At 41.8% G+C, this 27,340-nt stretch overlaps 1 protein-coding gene across 5 annotated transcripts in view; it reads left to right on the top strand.

The window, feature by feature from the left end:
- The first annotated feature begins 6,796 nt into the window (after nucleotides 1-6,796).
- Nucleotides 6,797-27,340, top strand: part of AMD1 (adenosylmethionine decarboxylase 1) — a 29,382-nt gene continuing 8,838 nt past the window's right edge. For all 5 annotated transcript variants that reach the window (XR_004969019.1, XR_004969018.1, XM_036318404.1 and 2 more), the window contains exons 1-4: nucleotides 6,797-7,241; nucleotides 24,367-24,453; nucleotides 25,367-25,493; nucleotides 26,692-26,794. Coding sequence is in view for 3 of the 5 variants with exons in the window: in XM_036318404.1 (XP_036174297.1) it covers nucleotides 7,132-7,241; nucleotides 24,367-24,453; nucleotides 25,367-25,493; nucleotides 26,692-26,794 (427 nt within the window). In the remaining 2 variants the exon portion in view is untranslated. The remainder of the gene's footprint in view (nucleotides 7,242-24,366; nucleotides 24,454-25,366; nucleotides 25,494-26,691; nucleotides 26,795-27,340) is intronic.

The raw sequence follows: 27,340 nt of genomic DNA, 5'->3' as shown, positions 1-27,340 counted from the left end.
CCTAGTTCATAGGCTGATGCTCAACCACTGAGCTATGCCAGCCAGGCAATACTGAAACTTTTATTCTTAAATTTGTGTATATGTAGGTATAGACAAAACATACATGAAGTATGATGTAGACTCTACATTAATAACAAAATGGATATATTATACTGGAATTGCAGTTAGTTTAGTTTTCATAAATATATTTAATAGGTTTCATTAAATTTTCAAAAATTAAATTTAAAAACTTTATAATTATAAACTTGAGTTATATTAATTAAAATTCATATATTTGTTGTATTTAATTTTAACAGATGATTATACAATTTGGAAGAAAAATACCAGAAAAAATTAATTTGTGATGTTTTTACACTTCTTTTATATTTTAACATATATTCAAAACAATTATATATATATTTAAATATATTTTATTGCTTTTTTACAGAGAGGGAGGGAGAGGAATAGAGAGTTAGAAACATCGATGAAAGAGAAACATCGATCAGCTGCCTCCTGCACCCCCTACTGGGGATGTGCCCACAACCGAGGTACATGCCCTTGACTGGAATCAAACCTGGGTCCCTTGAGTCTGCAGGCCGACGCTCTATCCACTCAGCCAAACCAGTTAGGGCTATATTTTTATTCTTTAGCTGACAGGATGAGTACAAATTGAGAGCATGATAGAAGAAGAAAATACAGAAGTGGAGCTTAAAAACAGAAGTCTCAAAAGAAAAAATACAAAATCCTTTAAAGAGGCTATCATTTACTTAAATATTTAAAAACTGAAGTGAAAAGTGTTCATGAACCACATTACAAATTCTTTTCTTACTGAATATTTAATTACTAATGAAAATGAGTAAGAAAATTATGTTAGCCTATCTTGCCAGGACAATGGTCAACTACATTGTTTGTAACTCTCATTGTCCATTTCCATTCATTAAGTTCATTGTCTATCTTTTCTTATTTCTAACTTTGTCTGCTGTTAAATACTTAATTCATCCTAGGAAACAATTTTACTAAATTTGTTATATTCTGAGTTTCTTATTCTCTCTTATCCGTTTCACATTTTCTACCATTTTTCTTTCCCCTGTGTCTGATAATGGGGGACAGAAGGGGAGTTTTTCCAAATAAAACTACATTCTCACCTTTGGCATATGTCTTTGCATTAGTCACACCAAAGAAGTCAACAGTTTTTAGGACATTATATCTGGGTAATGCCAGGGTTGTCCTCAGCATCTAGAAGGGTTCAGGAATCTGGAAAATGGCCTGTGCATAAATGAATGAAGAGGCTAGAGAAGAAATATGAATTTGGAAGGCATTTTGGAGGGCCAGAAGGAAGCTTAGTTCTAGTGACCAAGCTCCTCACCCGCACCCAGGGCTTTTTATTCACACATTTTGCCCTCTAGCAAAGCAGATATACATATCAAAGGTAAGGCCTGGTAAACAATAAAAAGATTATCAGGTTGGGGGAACTGCCTTCTGCTGTTCCAGCGGGCAGTAATACAGTGGTCCTCTGGTTACCTCTGAGATCCGTTCCTACAATGTGACCTTGATTTTCGTGGTAAGTCGGAACCCACCTACATAAGCACCAACATCACTCACATGGAGCACATACACAGCAGTAACGAAGTGAAACAGTAAAAAAAGTTAAAAGAAAGATAACAATTCCTGACCTTTACTTGTGGTAAATAAATAATAAAACATAAAGCACATATGTATATACGAGGAAATGACAGAACTTTTTTTTTTATAAATACTGTAAATGGGAGATGGTGATGTAACCATGAAATGACACACGTCGAGTCCGGTGTAACCAACCCCAAGGACTGCCTGTATGTGCAGATGTTCAGCCCTGCTGAAGCCCAAGATTCATCAACCTTTTGATGAACTTTTCGCATTTTATTATGCCCTGCTGGAATTAGCTTCCAACACCTGGGCACTTTTGTTTCACAATTTAATGTAAAACTTCTCAGGCATTGCAGTGTTATTCCTTTCTTCAGTACTTTTGTTTCTGCATTTTGTAGTAATACCGTATCGTATCTTTATTTGCTGTTTTATAGTTTTCGAATCATTTTTTACAATATAATACAACTAGTGACTCAGTGCACAGATTCGTGCACATTGAAAGGAAATTAATTAGAAGGTGGCCAATGGGGCAGGACTGGGCAAGACAGGCCAGACACGCCCTGGAGCCAACCTCCCTCCCCATCCACCCTACCCAGCCCACTGCACCTGGGGTGGTGCCCTGGCTCAGCTCAAAGGGCATCTGCAGAGCGAGGGGGGCAACCCTCCAGCAGGTGGGGTCCCTTGGCCTGGCCTGCTGGGATTGGGGCGAAACTGGCTCTCTGACATCCCCTGAGGGGTCCCGAAGTGCCCGAGAGGGCACTCTGCAAAGTTGCTGTCATACAGGGTGTGGAATGCAAACACAAGTGTGCAGTAAACCAGATTTGAGGCTGACAGTGCCCCAACAACAACATAATCCATGGCCAAAGGTGGAATCATGCGGCCCCAGGAGGAATCAGGCTCCCTCCTCTCTGGTTTTGGGGTGCCTCACCTGAGAACCACCGCTGCCAAGTCACTGCAGCTCAGCAGCTCCTGTGTTGAGCATCTGCCCCCTGGTGGTCAGTGTGCACCATAGCGACCAATGGGAGGGGCACTTAGCATATTAGCCTTTTATGTATATAGATGAAGCCCTACAACAGTCTTGAGTGTTAGAACTAACATTTACAGTAGAGAAAACCATGTTTTCAACATCACAAAGTGACAGGTTTGTGACAACCAGTGGTATACTGGTAAATGTTTAATACCCACTTCTTGGAGGGTATGAAGAGCCTTGCTTGCAGAGTTTACCAATTTCCATGAAGTAAATACTCCCACAATGGCCAATTTCAAGCTACCAATGTGATGCCACTGGCTCCTAAAAGTTCTGAAAACTTTTGTTTCCTGTTTTGCAAACAGGAAGAAGCCAGCTCCAGCATACCAACCAGTCACTTTAAATTTAATCCAAAAGTATATGAAAACTTACCTACGTGCCTTGTTTGAGATGGGATATCTAAAAGACATGGATTGTCAATTTAGTTGACAGATTAAACCAGCCGTGGGCAAACTACGGCCTGCGGGCCAGATCCGGCCCGTTTGAAATGAATAAAACTAAAAAAAAAAATAAAAAATAAAAAAAAAAAAAGACCGTACCCTTTTATGTAATGATGTTTACTTTGAATTTATATTAGTTCACACAAACACTCCATCCATGCTTTTGTTCCGGCCCTCCGGTCCAGTTTAAGAACCCATTGTGGCCCTCGAGTCAGAAAGTTTGCCCACCCCTGGATTAAACCAACAATGAAGCTATTAAATGGTAGTGTGGTCTTAATTACAAATTCCTTTTGGAGTTCCCAGTGAATATGACAGATCCTCAATGATCCTGACTCTTGGCATTCATGCCCTTGTGGAATGTTGGGAGATAAGGTTAGTTTGAAAGAGTAGTAGTATTTATCAGGACACTTAAAAACAAACAAGACTTACATAGCTTAAAGTCTAATTTGACTGTGAGAGGGAGCCGACAATAGTAAGTAAATACAAGATAGCAGTAAGAATTATGCAGAGAATTAAACCAGAATGATGTGGTAGGGAGTAACTAGCTAGCTACTGCAGAGTAGGTGGTAAGGGAAGATGTGGCAGGCCTGCAGATTGTCCCAACACACCCATCCTTTCCCTCTTTTAATGATAGAATTGCCCAAGTTTTGACCAGGCAACTAGCTACCCAGGTAGCAACCGTATTTCCCAGCCTCCCTTGCAGCTGGGTGTGAACATATGACTAACTCAGCACAACTAATATTACAATTTACTGATCTTATTTTCATAAGGAAATTGTTTTTCTCCACTTTCTCTTTTTCTCCTTTTCCCAGATTGGAATACAGACAGATGTGGGCCAGCTTTAATCATGTGAATGAAGTCTGCACTCTATGATAGGAACAGGCTAGAAGGAACCTGGATCCCTGAATGATCTCATAGGGCCAAGCGGCCTACTCACCCCCTTTACCGCCTGTCTACCTCTGGACTAGAGAGAGAGAAATAAACTGTAATCTTTTTTGAGTTACTATATTTGGGGATCTCTTTATTATGGTAGCTTAGTCTGTGCCCTAATATTAGGGGTGACCTCTCAGAAGAGGTGACATTTACGCTAAGACCTCAGTGACAAATGCTGCTCAAACCCATGAATAAGGAGGTCATGGTTCAATTCCTGGTCGGGGCACATGCCTGGGTTCTGGGCTCAGCCCCAGTGGGGGAGTACAGGAAATGGCCCATGGATGTTTCTCTCTCATCATTGATGTTTCTATATCTCTCTCCTTCTCCCTTACTCTATCTGAAATCAATAAAAACATTTTTTTTTTTTTAAAAAAAGAAAGAAATTCTGGCACTTAGTTGAGGGGTTTTATTCCCTCCCTAACTTCAGGGGAAAATCCCTACCTGGGGAAACAAACTTTCTCAGAGAGGAGACCTTGGTTAAAACACAGTGCCAAGAAGGTGAGCAAACATATTAAGAACAGTATGCCATATATGCCAGGTCCCTTGAAACAGCAAGCATGGACCGGCTCCCGGCAAATTCCCCCTTTTTTATTTTTTAAAATCAGGCATTAAAAAGAAAAACCCGAAATGCTCTCTTGTATCCATTTTAACAGTAGGATTGGCGCTTTCCGCTATTACCTGAGTCCTGATCTATCACCCCAGGGAGAGCTTGCCAATCCTGCACTTTCCTGGGGTGTAAAGGCTGCAGTGGGGTTAAGGATAAGGCTCCTTGGGCCTACCTCCTCCCATGCCTTTACATTTACCTTTCCTTCCTCAGAAAAGCATGGACATACTTCTTGTATAAAAAGTTCTGTCTGACTGGGAGTAACCTTAAAAAAATAAATAAATAAAATAAATAAATAAATAAATAAATAAAAAGAAAGAAATTCTGATGTTAAATGTGACAGGAAACCACTGGAGAATTTTAAAGTATTAAGTATTAAAATATTAATAAGTGTTAAGTTGGATTTATGTTTAAAAAGTCATTCTGGCTGCTCTATGGTAAATCATCTGAGGGGGCCACTAAGGAAAAATAATATATTTTACAAAGGACCAGTCCAGTTGGTAGACACTTTCAAAATTATCCTGTATCAAATTAAGAAGGACTTACCTTGCCAAGATTTTTGGCACTTTTATATGAACTTAAATTGCATTAGGGAAAAGCATAATAGTAATTGAAAAGCAATTAATTATAAGCAATTATAAGCCAAATTATGTTTATACTACAATTAGTGTTTGAAGTGGTTTAATAGACTGATTCTTCATTTCAATAAGCAACATCAAAATAACTGAATAGCTTGTAAAACACAAATTCTTCTTTTATCTTTATTCCAGGTATAACCACCACATTCTCTTTGAATTATTATTACAATAAGTAACATTTCTTATCTTTTGTCCCAGTCCCCAAGTTGGGTGCTTTTAAAAACATGGTGAGATTAGTATATGTACCTACCATACAACACAGCTTCTTTCAACAGGTTTTATGGAGAAATGTGAATAAATGCTTTTGTAAGACAAGTTCTACCCTTCAGGGAATCTAGCGTGCAAACTTAAAACCATGTCTTTTTTATTAGGTTTTCCACACTTACAACATGATCACATTTCACTTTTAGTTAAGGAAAGTCTTCCTTTAAGGATGATGGAGAAATCTTTTGTCACCTTGGTAATTTTTATGTCAGGTTGACTTTTTTTCTTATTTCTGAGTAAAAGTCATAACTTTGTTATCACAATTTTGCCACCGCAGGTTAAAATGAATATTACTTGGCAACTGTTTAACACTTTACGTTTATTACTGAAATAGTAGATACATGGTTCTTGAAATAACCTCTAGTGATCGCTTTGGATCCTTTTTCATTAATTTCCATGTACATTCTGATACACTGAGATGGTAGCACCGTAAATTTTGGAGGCAGTGGAGACCCCTTTCAATTAGTTAATCTTCAGACAATTTAAAGGAAAATATTATCAATTTCAAGTTACATTAAATAAATCCGTTTCTAGAAATGGTTTTGCAGAGTCAATTCCCACCGGTTGACCTAATGGAGCATGGAGTGGCCAGCGCTTCACGGCAGCTGCTGTGCTTGGCCAACTCCGAGGCTTGGGCGAGCCACGTGGTGGGAGGCAGGTCGCACCCGAGCCCTGCAGGGCTGGGAGCCTCCTTGCTTTTCCCTTTTGAAATAAGAAGACAACGCTTCTGGCTATTGTGTAAACGGGTCGAGAACTGCGTGCCTTCATAGAGCAGCTAAGGCGTGAATGAAAGCGCCTTCGAATCTGATCCTGGGAACGTGTGCGTCAAGTGTTGACAAATGCTGGGTTTGAACGCCCGGCTTCGTCCGCCTGGAGGGGGACACACTTGAGAGAATGGCCAGGTGCCCCAGCCATCGCGGCGAAACGCACGGGTCAAACCACCGCGCCAGCCCGGCGTGGCCGCCGCCCCCGCCCCCGCCGCCCTTCCCGAGGACCCCCCACGTTCCCGGCTGACCCGTTGTCCACACAACCGCACAGCCTTTATTCGCGCCATGCCGGCTCCCCAGGCCGCCGGCCGACAGCGTCAGGCCACCTCCCGCCCTAGGAGCCGCGCGAGCCCGAACCGCAGCAGCGGGCAGCTCCCCGCGCTCCTCGCCGGCCGGCGGCCAGCCAGCCGCAGCTTGGCGGCCGGTGATGGACAGGCGGCTGCAGCTATGAGCCGCAGGGGCGGGACGTGCGTCACTTCCGGGCCTTTCGAGGGAGACGGCGTATATAAGGGCGCTGCTCACGCAGCGCTCTCGCTTCCACAGTATGGCCGGCGACATTAGCTAGCGCTCGCTCAGCTCGCTCTCTAACGGGGGAACAGCGGACTACAAGAGACTGAACTGTATCTGCCTCTATTTCCAACAGACTCACGTTCAACTTTTCGCTCACACACACACAAAAGCCGGGAAAATTTTATTAATTCTTTTTTAAAAAAAAGTTAATATAAAATTGTAGCAAAAAAAAAAAAAAAAAAAGGAACCTGAAACAGCTGGAACAATCCGCAGCAGCGGCGGGAGAAGAGATTTAATTTAGTTGATTTTCTGTGGTTGTTGGTTGTTCGCTAGTCTCACGGTGATGGAAGCTGCACATTTTTTCGAAGGGACCGAGAAGCTACTGGAGGTTTGGTTCTCCAAGCAGCAAGCCGACGCGAGTCAAGGATCGGGGGATCTTCGCACCATCCCAAGGTGGGTGCCCGCGGCGCTCGCCCACGGTCGGATCTGGGGCTGTCGCCGCCTGGGCGACACTAACCATGGGCGGAGGGTGGGGAGCCGGGCTCTGCAGCCTTCAGGTGGGAGCAGCTCCGACTTCGGGGTTATTTCGACGCCGCGAGAGGGGCCCCCGGTGCTGGAGGGAGCGCCCGGTCCATGCGGAGCCCGGGCCGGCTTCTCGCGTAGCCGTTGCCGGGCCGAGCGCAGCCCGGGGGGAGGGGAGGAGGCCGGTGCGGCCGCCGCCGCCGCGTGCTCAGGTAACGTCCCCGGCTGGGCCGCGGGCGGCGCCGCTCGGAGCGGCTTGGCGGTCCGAGGCCCCGGGCGAGGGGGCCTGGGGGGCCGCGGGTGCTCCCTCCCGGCAGGTGTGGCCGGGCGGCCACGGTCAGGCGCTCATTCGGGCGTGCCCGCCTCGGGGGTTGTGGGAGGGAGGGAGGGCGGGCGCGGGTCTGAACCGGGCTCGTTCTCCCCGCGTGCAGCGGATCGGAGCGGCCCTCCGCGTCCCAGGCAGGCGCTGGCGAGCAGGCCTCCAGCTCGGCCCGCGCTGGCGGCGTGTGGCGCCCGGGCGGCGGGAATGGGGGGGTGGGGGGGGGCGGCGGTGTCGCAGTGGCTGGGCCCCACCGCCGCCCTAGCACGCTCTGCACCAAAGCCTGTCGGGGCGTTCCCCGCCGACGGCCGCAGAGCCCGCGAGGCGTGCCCCCGCGACTCTTGACCTTGGTGTGTGTAACCTGTTCCCGAGCCGCCGGGGTCCTGCCGAGGTGGGCCAGAATAGGGTTGGCCGTGTTGACGAGCTAGAGGCCCGCCGGGCCCGGGACTGAAAACCTTGAATGCAGAAGCCAGCAAAGGCCTCTGGGGCCCCAGCTTCCCACCCCGGCAGTCCCGCGAGAGAGCTGGGCTGGTGGCTTGGGGAGCGAGAGGTCTCGTAGGGGGTCTTGGGGCGTCCGAGCGCGGGCGAGGCCGCAGGTGCCAGGGCTTGCTGCCGGGGCACGCTGACCGCCAGCCACCCCTGCCGCTCGGGCTCCTCCGCACACGAGTGCGGCGGTTTCGCGCAGGAACCGGCGCGGCCGCTTCATTGAGCGGGGACGGCCAATGAGCGCCCGGGCCCCGCCGAGAGCCCGGCCGGGGCGTGGGCCAATGGGCGTCTCAGGAATGTGGGCTGCGCGCTCCGCTGTCGCTGACAAAAAGCCGCTGGAGAGGGGACTCCGGGAGGACACGTGCTGCCGGGACTTGACGGCGTCAGGTCTGGGAGGATCCTCCCGTGGGACAGCGTCGTGAGAGCTCATGTTACGGGTCGCCTTTTTTCCAGCTTTGTGCGACCCTTACGGGGTTTGCCGTTCGCCAGGCTCAGTTCTAAGCACTTTATATATGTGTTGTAGGAAGCAGTGACTTTTCTTAAAAATACATGGGGAAGCTTAGTATTGCCTCCATTTCACCGATGGGAAGGAAAACTCCCTGGTGTTGGTGATAAACTTTGGAAAAACGATTTAGAAAATCTTAACTTATAAAAATGAATGGCCTTGTTTTGCCCTGACTCACGGAATGTTTTAAAGTTTTATTTGTAAGGACACGTTCTTAATAAAGGGACGAGGATTTTACCCTTTATCCAAGTTCTTGAGGAGAAATGCCAGATTTTAAGCTTGGGTTGTTTTGGGTTTTGTTTGTTTGGTTGGTTGGTTGGTTTTTTTGTAGTTAAGAGTTCCCTGAGTCCAGGAGGGAGAGAAAGGCTTGTAAAAGGGCAGCTTGCTTTCTTTAAATACTTAAGAACCACTTTTCCTTTGTGCCTTTATCAGTAGCAATTATCTTATTACTTGAATATGGCTCATAAAATGGCAAAATGTTTAATCTTCGAGGACAGAGTATTCTGTTTTGTATAGTTCATAATTTAGTGCACGTCTTGAACATGTTTAACATTCATTAAATCACTATTTTGAGGGTTTTCTCTAGGGTGTTTCAGCAGTTGTAGATGGAGTAACTAAGAACGAAAAAAATCTTTATCGATTTAACTGAGAATTCCATTGGTAGCCTTTCTGGGAAAGTTTTTCCGTGAACTGTCAGTCAAACAAGAATGCACCGGGTAGGTTATGTATGTTGCGAGGAGATTTTAAAAGTACCTGGAAAAATATTTGATGCGTGATGACCTGGCAAGAGGGTGGAAGGATAATCGTCATCTAGAAGAATATGCATAATGAAATGATGCCTGGCCTCTGGAATGTCTAGATTTTAATCAAACACTTAATGACTAGCTGTGTGGTATATTTTCATCTCTAAATGGAGATAATAATGGTACCTACTTCCCGGGGTAGTTGTGAGGATTAAGTGGGTTAGTGTATATTTGGTGCTTAAAAACAGTGACACATAGTAAGTAACCACTGTATAAATGTTACAAGTGTTTTATATTTATCTTTAGAACAAAATCAATCTCTCCCTTCCACCCCCATCAACCAAGGATGGAGAATTAAGTTTATCAGATTGTAATTTTAAAAGGCTACACATTAAAGGATGCCCTAATAATTTAATGTAGTTTTTATTCAAATAGAGGAGATAGTGTCACTGGGAAGCTTTAGATTTATTATTCTGTAGAAGGATTAGTATCATGAAGCAATCTTTAGTAGTTTTGTTTTTATTGAATGATAAAAATTTGGAAGCCAGAAATCCTTGCTTGTCCTTGCCTCATGTCCTTACTCTCAGTAATTCCATTAAAATGTAGATGGAAGGTTATAATTAAAAGATTTTAATAGATTTGTAGATTAAAATTAAAAAGTAAATCTACTTTTTACACTGTATATCAAATGTAAAACCTAAGGACATTGAGATTGAGCAGGCACAAATGTCCTAACAGGATTACTACATATGCTACAACATTAAACGTGTTATAGGAAAATTCCTAGAAAAAAAATACCTTTCCAAACATTGGTGTAAGAAGAAATATAAATGTAAGTAGTCCTGTACCCATTTCATACATTGAATTAGTCATTAATCAATCGTCCCATAAAGAAAATTCTGGGCCCAGATGGTTTCACTAGAGTATTCTCTCCAACATTCAAGGAAGACATAATTCCAGCCTTTTACACACATTCTTGTGAATAGGGAGGAGATACATTTCCTAGCTCATTTTGGGATTAGCATAATTTTGATATCCAAACCCTGACAGGCTGTGAAGGAACCAGAACTCTAATGCAGTCCTGGTGAGGGTGGAACGTGAACAAACCACTTTGGGAAATGGTTTGGTAGTTTCTCAAAGATTCGGTTTCTGTAAAATTCTAGAAAATGCATACTAATCACACCAGTGGTTGCCTGAGGTTTGGGAGTAAAGAGAAGGGTGGATTATAAAGAGGCCTGAGGGACCTTTGGGAAGTGGTAGAAGTGGTCACTATCTTGTGATTGATTGTTTTACAAGTAGGTGTGTATGTCAGAAATCTTGGAGATAAATGTAAAAATGAATAGAATTTATTTTAAAATAAATACATGTCTCCAAAGAACAATCTGATTTTTGCATAGTAGCTTTATCTTGTCAGTGATTCTCACCATGCATATGATTGAATTGCCTCGCTAATAGGAACATTAATTTAGTTGTTATTAGCATATATGTTGTATTTACTGCTACAAACCAAAGAATAATTTTGGTTGCTGTTGCGCTCTCTCTACCCTTCCCCCAAGTATGTAAACTTAGCAATTTGCATCTGTGTGAAATCAACTTAGAGCATTATAAATCCCCAAACTCTTTGTACAATAACAAAGATGAATATGAATTTGGAAAACGGCTGAAATGATTTTGGGGGAAAGATGCTTTTGTGAAGTATAAGGACAAAAATATTTAATTAGAAGTGGTGTGGAGCTGGAAGAATTGTGACATGAAAATAATTCTAAAGATTTGAACCAAGAGAAAACCGTAAGGTAATTTTGAAGGCAATATTCCAACAGAGTTTGAAGAGGTGGTAATTGACCAAAGAAAGAAGTATAATATGAAAAATCTGGCTGTTAGTAAAATAGCTTATCTTTTGAATACAGATTTTTTAAACTTTTTGTTGAAACAAAAAGTTATAAAAATCATAATGCAAACCTAGTTTTCATTAACTGATCACACTCATGTCACTGAAGTTTAAGGAATATAACTAGCCAGAAGTCCTACTTGCACCTCTAACAATTACTTTCCTGCCCCCTCTACCCCTCGGGTCACTGTCCTAACTTCTAACATACCATAGATATGGAATCATTTAGTTTGCATCATGTAAGGCCTCCTACAGTGAATATTATGTTTGAGGTTTTGTAGTTCATTCTCATTGTTGTGCTTGTAATTGTTTTGTGTTGATATACCACAATTTATCCATTCTACTGTTCATGGGCATTTGAATAATTTCTAGTTTGCTAATACAAATAGGTTGCTATGAACACTATTGCATGTGTCTTTTAGTGAACATTATGTATTTCTGTTAGATAAACATACCTCTAGGAGTGTAACTGTTAGGTCAGAGAGTGCATATATCTAGCATCTCTTAATAGCCAGCATTTTCTTAGATCTGCAGTTAGGCTCAATGCATTCAAGCCTCAGCACAATCTTCTTTGTAGTTTTAGCCTTTTTTTTTTGAAAATCGGCTTAGTCTGCCCACCATAACCACTCTGCTTCCTGTCATAATGCCGCTTTCCCTGCACATACAGAGAATCCTTGCCCTTCTTGTACTGTGTTACTTTGTGGGGTTGATGCTTGCCACACTTCTTACAGAAAGTTCAGCGGGGGTTAGGAACATTCACATGTTTGCAAGAGCACTATCAGCAGGGAAAGCTAACCACTTGTCTTTTTAATTTTAGCTATTGTGTGTGTAGTAGTGGTAGGTATTTCCCATCAGACTAATGGAGTTGAGCTTCCTTTTTTATACCTTTATATCATTTGGATATCTTTTGTGAAATGTTTGTTCAAGTCTATTTTTTTCTGGGGTGACTTTATTTATAGTTCTTAATATGTTACGGATGAAATCTCTGTCCAATATCACAAATATAACCTCTATGGGTTTCCTTATTAATGATACCTTTGAAAGTAGAAACACCTTAAGTTTAATATAATTCAATTTATTAATATTTCCCCTTTAATGGTTAGCAGTTTTTATGTACTATGTTGACATAAGAGAAATCCAAACCTGTAGAGAATCTTTGAGTTTATTTGAACCAAGCTGAGAAAATTTGCTGGGAAGCAACGGGCTGAGAAAGTGCTTTGGAAAATGTCAGTTTTACCACATATTTTATACATCAGAATACAAGAGAAAAGACTTAGAGGGGTTACATGAAATTTCTTGGTGATTAGGGAGGTGAGGGAATGCAAAGCTTGGAAATCTCTGGAACTGGATCCAGCTGTTCTCAACCTGTGGGTCACGAACAATGAAAATACATCCTGCATATCAGATATTTACATTACGATTCATAACAGTAGCAAAATTACAGTTATGAAGTAGCAATGAAAATAATTTTATGGTTGGGGGTCATCACAACAATAGACACTTCTTTTACATTGGTGGGTATAGGATACCTAACTGAACAATTAACATGAAAACAGTGAGGGTTCTTTGGTTTGCTCTGGTACAGTGATTGTGCCCTTAGGGGTCTGGAAAAAAAATGACTCTGACAAAGATGTGTTGCAAAAAAGACAATAGGCTCAGTTAAGATAAAGGTTGACCTTTGTCAATGAATATTCCAGCCTAGTACAGGACTACCTGCCATGACTCACTTTTATTTTTTACCTCTATCCATTTATTTTTTTTACTTGAAACTATTACAGATGTCCCCATCCCACCCTTCCCTTGGCCATCCCCACACAGTTGTTTGTGGATTATGCATTATATGTTCTTTGGCTAATCTCTTCCTCTTCTTTCTTGCAGTTTCTCCTCCCCTCAAACAGCTGTCAGTCTTTGCCTTGTATCCATGCCTCTGTTTCTCTTCTGTTCCTGTTTATTTTGATCATTAGATTCGCTTTTAGTTAGGAAGTTTTCATTTCAGACCATCTTAGGTGGTTACTTTCAGTCTTTGAGTTTGTAAGGCGGCCATGCAAGCCTCCCGTGAGCTTGTCCACAACTATTTGAGATATCTTTAATCATCCCTCAACATTGTTTTACCTTTCATATTTATATCTGCAGTCCATCTGGAATTGATTTTTTTTTTTTTTATGTGGCATGAGGGAATAGAACACACTTAATGTAAAATAGGCTTATCTTTCCAAGAAATTTTGTAATACTGGTAATCTTTTACTAGTTTCTCAAGGGAGATAAAAGGGACACATGTAATTGAGGGGAGGGTCATTTTTAATAGAAAATTTTGTCTGGTATGGGCTGGGTTAAAGAATACTGGTTAATCATCTGTTGGTGGAAAGCAGTAGTCCTGGCATATCCAAGTAAATAAAGGAAAGGATGATGTGTCCTAAAACTGACTTATTTCACACGGTATTTAAAGTTGAAATGTAAAAAGAAGGAGTAATATCTTAACCTGCAGTTTTGTCTACTAATTTTTCAGATTTCAAAAGTATGTGTAAAAATGTCAAATTCCTGCACTAATTTGGACCAAATAAAAGTCTTATTTTAATGGCAGCTTTGGGATGGATGGAAGTAATGGAGAGGAAGTCTGTCAGAAAATAAGAAATTTTGGTAAAAAGAAAAGATAGTTTAATTTGATCTCTAAGGACAATAAAGTAGGCTTTTTGCTTTTGATTTATCACAAATCTGACTTATTCTTAGTAGGAGGTGGGAAATTCTAGTGAAAGTAAAGAGAATATATAAAGATTTCATTAATTGTGAGAAACTTCCAGGTATTTTATTTTTATAAGCTAAAATATAACTTGCAAGTAAAGTATTAGGGGCAGTTGCAAAGATAGTAAATCACACCTCAGCATTACCTTTCCCAGAACTCATGCCTTACTTGACTACATCATTGCACAGTATTGCAGAATTGGTAATTTACATTGAAGGAGTTTACAACCCATTGCTAAAAAACCTTTCAGTTTAAATGCTTTGGAGTAGAAAAGTTTCCTGTTGAATTAAACTTGTTACATTTCTAACAGTTTCAAAAAGTTTGAACTACTGTCTCTAAACCACCTTTCTTTCAGAAGTGCACATTGCAAGTACTGTAAACAATAATTATACTGAAAGCGATTTAAATTTGGGGTAGAGATTTGAGATGGAGAATACTGTGATTATTGGGTTGATTTATTTGAACAAAAAGAGAATATTTATTTCTCCAGATATCTTGACTTAACTGCCCTAAGAAGGCATGCTCGGAATTTGTTTTGGTCAGCTTAGGCCAGTGATGGCAAACCTATGATACATGTGTCAGAGGTGACACGCGAACTCATTTTTTTGGTTGATTTTTCTTTGTTAAATGGCATTTAAAAATATTAAATAAATATCAAAAATATAAATCTTTGTTTTACTGTGGTTGCAAATATCAAAAAACTTATATATGTGACACGGCACCAGAGTTAAGTTATGGTTTTTCAAAATGCTGACACGCCGAGCTCAAAAGGTTCACCATCACTGGCCTAGGCTTTGATGAATAATCTTATGTTTTAGGGTATGACCCAAAGACTGCTACCTTGGTAAGGTGTAGAGGCCTGAATCTAAGGAAAGTCATGCTATTAGCAAGCCCAGTTGAGGGCAGCTTCAAATAGGCTTTTTGAGTAAGTTGATAACTCTGAAACCAGCTTTAAGAAAGTAAACCATTAGTGGAATCTAATCACATGGAGGCCTTGTAAATGCAAATTTTCAGGCACCATCTGTAGTGTCTGATCTATTGGATCTCATAGTAGGATCAAACTCAATTCTAATTCCTTAGGTGATGGGTGAAAATCCTCCAGCAGCATTGTTCCCTCAGTCATTTACATTTTTAATTAAAGTTTTAAACAACCTAACATGAAATTTATCATTTTAAGCACTTTTGAGTGTACAGTTCAGGATTGTTAAGTATATTCTTACTAGTAGCCCTGCGCACAGATCCGTGCCCTAGTAGGTCGCTGCCGCCCTCCTGTAGCTCTTCACCCTCTGCCCTGCCCCCTCCTGTAGCTCTCCGCAGCCCACTTGTACCTCGCTGGCCCATCCTCCTGCTGATCCATGATCTCGTCGTGATGCGCTTGGTCATTACATCTCACGTAACAGCTAATTAGCATATTAATCTCTTATTATATAGGATTGTTGTGCAACAGGTCTTTAGAACCTTTTTCATCCTGTGAAACTATATGTATAAAACTAGAGGCCTGGTGCACGCACAAAAATTTGTGCACTGGCGGGGGGTGGGGGTTGTCCCTCAGCCCCACTTGTGCCCTCTCCCCGTCTGGGACCCCTTGGGAGATAATCACCTGCTGGCTTAGGCCCACTCCCCGGGTGGCAGATGGCAGGCCCGATCCCTAGGTGCCTGCCCCACCTCCCCGGGTTGCGCACAGGGCAGGGCCGATAAGGAGGTTGGCGGCGCCAGGGGTTGGGGCCCGGGTCCGGTCGCACACAGCATCCCCCCCCCCCCCCCCCCCCCCGCCCAGGATCGCAGATAGCAGGCCCGGATCGTGGCAAGACAGCTGGGATGGCACTGTCCCGCCCTTCCTGCAGTATGCAAATTAGCCATCATCTTTGTTGGTGGCTAATTTGCATGTCACTCTGATTAGCCGATGGGAGGCGTAGCAAAGGTACGGTCAATTACCATGTTTGTATATTATTAGATAGGATATTATTTTCCCTCCTTTCTCCCCAGTCCTTGACAAACCACCTATCTACTTTATGATTTTGACTACTATAGATACTTCATATGACTGTTTTGGAACCTCATTAGTGGGATCACATAGTATTTGTCCTTTTGTGACTGGTTATTTCATTTAGCATAATGTCATTCATGTAGCATGGGATAAAAAATTTCCTTTAAGTGTGAATTATCCATTACACATATATACCACATTTTCATTATCCATTAATCTCTTGATGGACATTTGGGTTGCTTCCTACCTTTTGACATTTGTGAGTTACAATGAACATGGATGTACAAATACCTCTTCCAGATCTTGTTTTGAATCCTTTTGGATATATACCCAGAAGTGGGATTGCTAGAGCATGTGGTAATTTTCACCTAAGGTACACTCTATGTATTGTTACAATTTCTCCACTTCCTTACCAGCCTTTGTTATCCGCCCCCCCCCCCCCTTTTTACATCCTAATGGGTGTGAAGTGGTTTTGATTAGCATTTCTTTTATGATTTGTGGTGTAGAGCATCTTTTCATATGCTTGTTGGCCGTTTTTTGCATTTGGTGTTAGAGTTTCTTGTAGATTTTGGATGTTGACTTCTTGTTAGATATATGATTTGCAAATATTTTCTCACACATTCTGCAGGTTTTCTTTTCACTCTTGTCGAGTGTTTTCCTATGATGCACAGAAGTTACTAAGTTTGATACAGTCCTGTTTGTCCATTTTTGCTTTTGTTTTGTTGCCTGTGCTTTTTGTGTTTCATCCAAGAAAACATTGCCAAATCCAGTGTCAGACTTTTCCTGTAAGTCTTTAACCCATATTGAGTTAATTTTTGCATATGGTGTCATGTAGGGCTTCAATTTCACTCTTTTGTGTGGAGACGCAATTTTCCCAACATTTAATAAAGAGGCTGTCCTTTCCCAGTTGTGTAGGTGTAGTCTTGGTATTTTTGTTGAAGATCATTTGACCTGAGGTGTTTACTTTTTACATTAAAAAAATGTAGTCAGGCCTGGCCAGTGTGGCTTAGTTGCTTGAGCATCATCCCATGCACCAAGAGGTTACCAGTTCCATTCCCAGTCAGGGCACCTGCCCAGGTTGTGGGCTTGATTGCCAGTAGGGGGCATGTAAAAGGCAGCTGATTGATGTTTTTTATCCTTGTTTGTGTCTCCTAAAATCAGAAAGAACTTTCTTTTTTTCTTTTGGTTAATCCACACCCGAGGATATTTTTCCATTGATTTGTTGTTGTTTTTAGGGAGAGTGGAAGAGAGAGGAAAGACAGAGAGAAACATCAATCAATGTGAGAGAAACACATAGATTTGTTGCCTCCTTCATGTGCCCCGCCCAGGGCTTGGGCTGGGGAGAAGCCTGCAGCTGAGGTATGTGCCCTTGGCTGGAATCAAACCTGGGACCCTTCAGTCCCCAGGCTGACCCTCTATCCACTGAGCCAAACTGACTAGGGCTAAAAACATTTTTTCAGTGTAGTCACTTGCCTATTTTATGTATAATGGAGTCAGCTGGTGTAGAAGTCTGTCTTGTCATTTTAATCGTATGTTTTCTCATGTAAACACCTCAACTTGTTCTATTTTTTTATTAGACCACACTCTTCCAGGGAGGTAGGGAGATAGAAACATCAACAATGAGAATCATTGGTTGGCTGCCTCCTGCACGCCCCCTAATGAGGGGGATCAAGCCCGCAACCCTGGGCATGTGCCCTTGGCCAGAATCAAACATGGGACCTTTTAGTCTGCAGGGCAACACCAGCTTGGACTAGACCACACTCTTTAAGGAAGCTTTAAATATAAACTATGTCGTTAATGTTTTGCTTTTCGGGAATGGTAACGGATCATTCAGTCCATACACTGCCATTAGTAAAGGAGCACACTACTTTGGGATCATTTATCATGATCTGAGAGTATTTTTTAGTACTTTACTTTGAAGTTAGGTTTCTCAACCTTGGCACTTTTAACATTTTGGGCTAGATAACTTGTGTCCTATTTACCTATGGCAGCGGTTCTCAACCTATGGGTGGCAACCCCTTTGGCGGTCGAACGACCCTTTCACAGGGGTCGTCTAAGACCATCCTGCATATCAGATATTTACATTAAGATTCATAACAGTAGCAACATAACAGTTATGAAGTAGCATCGAAAATAATTTTATGGTTGGGTCACAACATGAGGAACTGTATTTAAAGGGCCAGAAGGTTGAGAATCACTGACCTATGGTGTAACAGCATCCCTGGTCTCTACCAACTACATGTCTGCAATGACAAACCCCCACCGATGTGACAACCAAAATTGTCTCTAAATACTGCCAAATGTTTTCTGGGTGACAGTCATCCTCAGTTGAAAACCAGTGAGGTGAGGTGGCTGCACTTATGTAAAAAAATGTAGTTCAAATTAGAATATGTTCCTTTATCTATGAATTTTTATTGTTTTATAACACCTTGCAATTGTGTAATATTTTGAATGTCTTTTGCAATATTTTCCAATCACTAAATCAACACTATGAAATACATTCCAAAATTGTCTTCTTTCTTCTGCTTTGTTGTCAATTTATGATTTATTGAACTCATCCTATATAACAAGGGGGAATATGCTAATGGGTCCTAACGGTGTCCGAGTCACAACCAGTCAAAGGTGCATGCACACACAAGCTGGAGGGCGGAGGCAGGGACTTGTGCCACCAGGATGTGAGGCTGCCGCCGCTGGCAGCCCCCCAGCAGAAGCACAGGCAGGCCCGCAGCACCCCCTGGCCTGGAGGGGGGCGTCAGGACAGGGGTGGGGCCTTGGCAGAGAGCTCTCAGCACTCCTGCACTGGGGTCTGAAGGCCCAGAGAGGAAGGGAGAGCAAATAGGCAGTTAGGGGGTTTAGGCCAGGAGGGGAGAGCAAATAGGTAGTTAGGGGGATCAGACAAGGAGGGGAGAGCAGTTAGGGGCATCAGGCAGGCAGGCAGGCAGGCAAGCCCTTAGGAGCCAGTGGTTCTGGATTTCGAGAGGGATCCAAGATTGGAGAGGGTGCAGGCCAGGCTGAGGGGGACCCCTCCCCCACCCCCCTCACCCCCTGCACGAATTTTTATACTATCTCACTTTGAAATCACAAACAAGGAATTTAGAAAATGCCTTGGTCAACTGTACAGAATACTTGGTCTTTTTCATCATTAAATTTGGACATAAAGCAGGGCACTTACAATCTTTTCTCTATAACAGGTGTCAGCAAAAATCTGTAAAGGGCCAGATAGAAAATTTAAAACTTTGCAAGGCAGACAGTACAGTCTATGTTGCAACTACTCAGCTATGACCTTATAGGGAGAAAGCAACCATAGACACTATATAAATGAGTGGGTGTGGCTAGAATCCAATAAAGCCTCATTTTATTTACAAAAGGAGGCTTATTTTTCCCACAGAAATGTGATTGAATGATATACTGGAATTCTCAGCTGTTTTGGTGTTGGTCTTTCACCATTCACTTAATGCACATGTATAGCATTGTATTAATAGCTTCAGTTTTATTTCTGTCACATCTTTCTTGCCCCTCCCCCCTGACTTGTTACCTATAATAATAAAAGCATAATATGCTAATTAGACCAGATGTCCTTCCGGATGAAGCCGGGGCTGTGGGAGAAAGGAAGGCCTACTCTTACACGAATTTCGTGTGTCGGGCCTCTGGTATTTATTATATTTCTGAGCCTAGCAGCTCTCCTAGGATTATGTCTTTATAACCACTTGGTTGATAGACCATCCAACTGTGTTTAAGGTGTTTTCACACAATTGCTTTCTTTCACACTGATTTTGGAAAAATAATGACTGCTGGAAGACTTCTGTTTGGTTGCAGAATTTAAGTAATGGTGAATGACTTACAGGAGCACTGTGTGGTTTCCATTAAGGTGGAATAAGCACCTTGCTGGATGCAACTAAAAACCCTGGACAGAATGCATGGTGAGGGCTCTGAAAAGTAAATGTTAGCAGGTGAATGGAAGAAGGAAACCAGAATTTAAAATGCCACTGGAACAGCCATGGTTTCCTGTTTCTTTTTTCCTCTGGAATCTCCTAGGGTGGTCTCAAAGGCTGCCAGAAACCTGGAACTGCTACACACGAGGTGCAAATAAAGAACTCCAAGAAGTCTCCTTTTTCTGGTCTGTAAAGACAGGAAGGAGGGGTCCCTTTGGCTCAAAGAGAATGGGTGGGATCCCCTTTTGGTTTAGTTTTATTTTGTTTTGTTTTTCTTCTGTTCTTTCCTGCCACAAATAATGCAGTCCTGTAGTAATTGTAGCCAGGTAGATGCCTAAACTCCAAGGAGGGGGGGACATTTTTTGACCAGAAGAACTGTGGTCCCAAGATAGAATAGCATCAGGGATATCCCTGTTGTTGTTTTCCCTCTGTCATCTCCCCATTTGGCCCATGAGAGACAGATAATCACAGGCTGCCTGCTGCAGAGTGGGAAACCTAAAGCCTTGGCTTTCTAGCCAGAGGACCAAAAAGTTCCCCTGCTTCTGCCTTTGAGCCCGACATTGTCAGAGCTATTATGGAGAGGAGAAAGAGTTGAAGAAAGTGAGTCCCATAAAGATTTATATGAATCCCCCTGAGCTGCTCATGTATGGCTCTGACCCTAAACAGAAGATCCAAGGCTTTGAGAACTGATAGCTCACCTCCCAGTTCCAGACTGGCCACTGAGTGCATGATAGATCTGAATACCATCCTACATAATAAAGAGCTAATATGCTAATTAGATCAGACCGCCTTCCAGGCGAAGCCTGGGCTTCAAGGGCCAAGCATCAGGCCTCTAGTGGCATGCATAATAGCCTTCCCTAACTAAACTGAAACCTAACATAAACCCATAGAAAAAAGTTAAACGAGAACTTGAGGGCTGAACCATAACATTTCAAGTGCTTGCTAAAACAATTTTTAAATCAACATGCTCCATAGGATTTAAATACGATTTAAAATTATATAACTTGGCCTGGCTGGTGTGGCTCACCCTTGAAGGGTTATGGGTTCAATTCCCTGTCAGGGCCATGCCTGGGTTGCAGGTTCAATCCCAGTCTGGGCATGTGTGGGAGGCAGCTGATCTATCTCTGTTGCTGCCTCTTCCCCCTGCCCCCCTCCATAAACATTTTTAAAAAATTATATAACATGATCAAAGTGTTCAGGCTGCAATGATAAATTGCTCAATTATACAGAAGATCAGGATATTCTCGGTGTCTCTCAAAGGAAGACAGTCAACATATACCAGCCTTGAGGTGATGCTGGTCAAGATTTAAAGGCAGCTGTCATAACGATTTTATAAGTAAGAGTGAATACTCTCAAAATGAAAATAATTACTGAAATAAAAATTACTGGATGGGCTTAAATAGAATGGACATGACAAAAGAGTGAATGAGTTTATCCAGTCAGCAACAGAGAATAAAAACTGAGACTTAAATGTAAGTCGTGAAACTATAAGCAGCAAAATCTCAGCTATCTCTTATAGCGATATGTTTACCGATGCATCCCCTGAGCAAAGGAAACTAAGGAGCAAATAAACAAATGGGACTATGAAAATTAAAGTTAATGCACAGCAAAAAAAAAAAAAACCCACAAAAAAAACACAAAACCATCAACAAAATGAAAAGGAAGCCCTCTGTATGGGAGAACATATTGGGCAATGATACATCTGATAAAGGTTTAATATCCAGAATGTTTAAGAAACTCATGTAACTTCTTATGCATTTACTGGAGGTCCGGTGCACAAAATTCGTGCGGGGGGGGGGGGGGCGGGTGTCCCTCAGCCCCGCCTGCACCCTCTCCAATCTGGGATCCCTCTCATAATCCAGGACTGATGGCTCCCAACCGCTCGCCTACCTGCCTGCCTGATTGCCCCTAACCACTCCCCTGCCAGCCCAATTGCCCCCAACTGCCCTCCCCTGCCAGCCTGGTTGCTCCTAACTATCCTCACCTGTGGGCCTAGTCACCCCCAACTGCCTTCCCCTGCAGGCCTGCTCCCCCACAACTACCTTCTGCTGGCCTGATCACCCACAACTGACCTCCTCTGCCGACCATCTTATGGTGGCCTTCTTGTGTCCACACGGGGGCAGCCATCTTATGTGTTAGAGTGATGATCAGTTTGCATATTACCTCTTTATTAGATAGTATACCTTTTTTTCCTTTATTTTTCCCTTTATTTTTTGGAACTCATACAACCTAACCAAAAGAAGACAAACAATCCAATTAAAGAATGGCAAAGACCCAGCCAGTATGGCTCAATGGTTGAGCATTGACCTATGAACCAAGGGGTCACTGGTTCTATTCTAGGTCAGGGCACATGCCAGGGGTTGCAGGTTCACTCCCCAGTAGTGGTTATGCAGGAAGCAGCTGATCAGTGTTTCTCTTTCATTGATGTTTCTATCCCTCCCTTCTCCCTCTCCCTTTCTTTCTCTCTCAAAATCAAAACAAATTTTTAAGAAGAAAAAAATACTAGTTAGTTGTATATCCATATGGCTTCAGTTTTGCTATTATTGCCTGTACTACAGACTTTCTACTTGATTGAAATAGACATTTTCCCATTTCATTAGAGAGCCACATTGTATGCCCAAGATCTTGTGGGAATGCTTGTACTGTTGAATTGCCAGCCAAAGGCTTTTTTTTCCCTTCATTTTTTGATAATGTTTCTCAATTTTTAATATGCTTTAATCATTTAACTAGTGAAAAGTAATGGTTTTCCTTTTCATACACACACACACACACACACACACACACACACACCCTAGTGTCCCGGTGCACAGATTCGTGCACATTGAAAGGAAATCAATTAGAAGAAATATTTTAATATCCCTATTCATGTCTTGATAATGAAAAGAAAATAGGATTCTACTGAGTCTACCTACTCTAGGACTTGAAGCTCAGGAAAACACTTCACAAACATTTAAACTATAAAATGTTTGCACCTGACTATAAAGCAAGTCGGTTTCTTGGGCTGAAGAAACTCCAAGGAGCCTAGTCACCAGGGAGAGGAAGCTGGGCATTGTTACATGGCGTCATTACCCAGCATCCACAGCCACCGTTTCCGGGCTGAGCTGGGCTGTAGGCTGCACCATGGGGGATCTTGGCAGAGTTGGAAACTAGAGGCCCAGTGCACGAAATTTGTGCACAGGTAGGGACCCTAGGCCTAACCGGTGATCAGGGCCTTTTGGTTGCCAGCTGGGGCCTCCCTTCCCTGGCTGCCGGCCAGGGCCTTCCTGTGGTCTGTGCACATCATAGCGAGTGATGGGTCTCCCAGTCGAACTCCCATGAGGGAAAGTTGCATATATAGGCATACACACACACACACACACACACACACACACACACACACACACACACTACAGGCCTGGTGCATGAAATTCGTGCACTTGCGGGGAGTCCCTCAGCCCAGCCTGCACCCTCTCGCAATCCTGGAGCCCTTGGGGGGGGTGTCCAATTGCTGGTTTAGACTAACCCGGCAGTCAGACATCCTTAGTGCTGCCATGGATGTGGGAGTCTCTCCCACCTCACTGCTGTGCTCACCAACCATGAACCCAGCTTCTGGCACACTGACCACCAGGGGGCAGCTACTGTGTTGAGCGTCTGTCCCCTGGTGGTCAGTGCGCATCATAGCGACCTGTTCTGCCATTTGGTCAGTTTGCATATTAGCCTTTTATTATATAGGATAGATGGCCAGTGCAGTTCATAGCAGCTCCTGCGTTGAGCATCTGCTCCCTGGTGGTCAGTGTGCGTCATAGCTACCGGTTGGACAGACAGACACTTAGCCTTTTATTAAAATACTAGAGGCCCGATGCACAAAATTCATGCAAGAGTAGGCCTTCCTTTCCCCGGCTGCTGGCACTGGCTTCCCTCACAACCCTGGCTTCATCTGGAAGGACATCCGGTCTAATTAGCATATTATGCTTTTATTATTATAGATAATTGGTTTCAGAGAGGAAGGGAGAGAGAGAAGCATCATGGATGAGAGAGAATCACTGATTGGCTACCTCCTGCACACCCCCTACTGGTGATCAAGCCCACAACCTGGGCATGTGACCCTGACAGGAATCAAATCCTGGACCCTTCAGACAACAGGCCAACACTCTTATCCACTGAACCAAACCGGTGAGGGCCCTGGTTTCCTTTTGAATTTCCTCTGTATGTGGCTTATTCATGGTATTTTGTCTCCTTGTCTTTTTCTTAGTAAATTGCCAATAATCTTATCTTATTTAATGGATGTCAATATAGATAGACAATTTTGGAACAAATCTAAATGTTGATATTCATAAGAGAAGCTACTATTAGAATGTGCCAACAAATATAAAATACGTTTTGTTGATCATTGAAAAACTCTTCTAAATGTGATTTATAACTTTTGAAAGTAGGCAAATAGTATAATGAATCAATCATCTTTTTTATTAAACGATAGATCCGAGTGGGACATACTTTTGAAGGATGTGCAATGTTCAATCATAAGTGTGACAAAAACTGACAAGCAGGAAGCTTATGTACTCAGGTAAGTCCTGTAAAACAAGAGTTACCTAACATATTTCTGTCTGAATTTTACTATATATAGAATAGCAAATTGTTCCCCTGGACCTTAGTTCTATAATTATTTTAACCTTATTTTTAAAAATACGATGCAAAATAAAATGTTAATTCAGGTATCCCTAGGAAGTAGGTTTTGAAGTCTTACCTGAAAGATCTTCAAGATGGTTGCCATCTTTACCTATTTGTAGTGAGCAGGAAGTATCTATAAAGTGGGTAGAATGACATTGTACCTTTACCTTGGAGATTGGAGTCTTACTTTTAGTATATGCCTCTCAATATCAGAACTTAGGCAAAGTGAAGTTAGCTCCGCTGTATAAATAGGATTGCCATCTATAACAGAAAAAAGTCATTCAACCTCTTTATAGGTACAAAGATAATTTATTCAATAAATACGTTGAATTCTTATACATATTATAATGGGCCTTGGATTGAACAAGGTTCCTAAGGTACCATAGAGATATAATGGTGAGTGAAAACAAACATTCCTTCCTTCTCTGGGCTTATTACCTAGTGTAAGAAGTAATGAGATGGCTATAGAAATACATGTGAGAGTGGATGGTGCAAGATGATGTAAAGTATGAATTTAATAATGTCTTAGGATAGGTGAGGAGAAAAATTTAGTAGTAAAAAAGAGGGTGTGTATAATGAGCTAATATGCTTTATAATGAATTTAAGGACTATTTCTGTGGGTTCTAGTACTTAAACGGATTTTTGTATAATAGAAGAGGAAGACTACTGTAGTATATTATTTGCTTCCTTGAGGTTTTAACATTTAAAATTAGCAAAAATTTATATTGTAAATTATAGTCCAATAATAAGTTAATTGTATCAAAAGTACATAAATAGCATTATAATATTGTAACTTTTTTTAATTGTAGTGAGAGTAGCATGTTTGTCTCCAAGAGACGTTTCATTTTGAAGACATGTGGTACCACCCTCTTGCTGAAAGCACTGGTTCCCCTGTTGAAACTTGCTAGGGATTACAGTGGGTTTGACTCAATTCAAGTAAGTAATCAAAAAACATTATTTAATCCTTTAACTTATAAATAAATTCGTATACTTATTGTTTTGGTTGTAATGGGTAAGGGTGGGCACAACATGAGAGAAAGAATATTCTTCCTGATGCGGAAGAATTGCAGAATATGGAGGAAGCAGAGAATGAGTTGGGATAAAATCCATATGGGAGAAAGAAATGAAGAAACCAGACATGTTCAATATTTAACTCCTTGAAATGTTAATATGAAGGGCAAAGAAACTAAGAAAATAAGTGAAAGCAAGAAAAATTCAGTTTTCATAATAAAAAGTTGATTATGTTAAGAGCAACAGTATATAGAGTTAAATTCTGATAACATTTAAGAATTAAGGCGATAGCCCGGCTGGTGTGGCTCAATGGATTGAGCATTATCCCATGGACCAAGAGGTCCTGGGTTCCATTTCTGATCAGGGCACATGCCCAGGTTGTAGGCTCAATTCCCAGTAGGGAGCATGCATGAGGTGGCTGATCGATGTGTCTCTCTCGTCGATGTTTCTATTTCTCTCTCCCCTCTCCCTTCCTCTCTGAAGTCAATAAATTTTTTTTAAAAAGAATTACGGTGTTTACTTAGGGCATAATTGTTCTGATGAGCAGATGTTGAATTTTAGTATTTTACCTAATTAGGGTAAAGGATATCTTGTTACTAGGACCTAAGAAAGTTTTTAGTTACTGATCCTCATAAGAAACTCAAGCAATATGTCCTTAATTTTTTGATCACTGACTCTTTTCTGATTCTGGAGAGATAGAAACACTGATGTGAGAGATAAACATTGATCGGTTGCCTCATGTACATGCCCCCAATGGGGAACAAACCCAAACCCTGCTATGTATCAATTGGGAATGGAACCCCCGACCCTTTAGGGCAAAGGATGACCACTGAGTTACACTGGCTAGTGCTGAATCACTGACTCTTAAAGTTTAATGTACACATGTTCTCCCACAAAATTTTGGTTTACATGCCTATTTAATGCTCAGATCAGAAACCACTGCTTTATTGTATTTTAATTGGTATCGTTGTTATGACCCATCATCTCTAGGCTGGGCATTTTAATTTGTAGAAAGTCATTAATGCACTTATATTATTAATGCTCTGCTGAGACTTTTCCACAGTTACAGAGTTGTTCCTAATAGCACTTGACTCATGGATATTGGTTTATCTTCCTTTTTTAGAGCTTCTTTTATTCTCGTAAGAATTTCATGAAGCCTTCTCACCAAGGGTACCCACACCGGAATTTCCAGGAAGAAATAGAGTTTCTTAATGCAATTTTCCCAAGTAAGTTTAAATAAATAGAATTGAAACCTGCTTTATTAAAGTTAGAGGTATATCTTTTCAGAAGTCTTTATATATATGAAAGCACATTTATGCAAATGTAGCATGTATATAATTAAGATAAGTGTATCAGTATAGTTGATTATAAATTTTAGAGTATATGTGTGTGCACCTCGGGTCATTGTTGTTAAAATGATAGAAAATGAAACGAATTCATCTTGATCCAGTCACGTGCTCTGATTTATATCTAACTTAGTGTATATGAAGGTTATGATCCCTTCATCCAGAAAAATGCCCAGTGAGTGACTGCATAATCCTCTGTTAAGACACTGATCCAGCATTCTATACAGGAATTAAGCTGCTTTATAAATGACCAGCACAGTGAGATCATATGTGCCTTCAGTATACTAGGCAAGATTTTCTTTCATTTACAAAACTTTTATTTAGAGATCTTTTTTTTAAAAAAAATACATATTAAGGATATGTGTGTGTTTTGGGTTTTGTTTTGTTTTGCTTTTTTGAGAGAGAGAGATGTGAAAAAGAAACATT

The sequence above is a fragment of the Myotis myotis genome, unplaced genomic scaffold, assembly GCF_014108235.1.
Source record: "Myotis myotis isolate mMyoMyo1 unplaced genomic scaffold, mMyoMyo1.p scaffold_m19_p_7, whole genome shotgun sequence".
Lineage (NCBI taxonomy): Eukaryota > Metazoa > Chordata > Mammalia > Chiroptera > Vespertilionidae > Myotis > Myotis myotis.
This window is presented reverse-complemented; position numbering and strand designations above follow the sequence as displayed.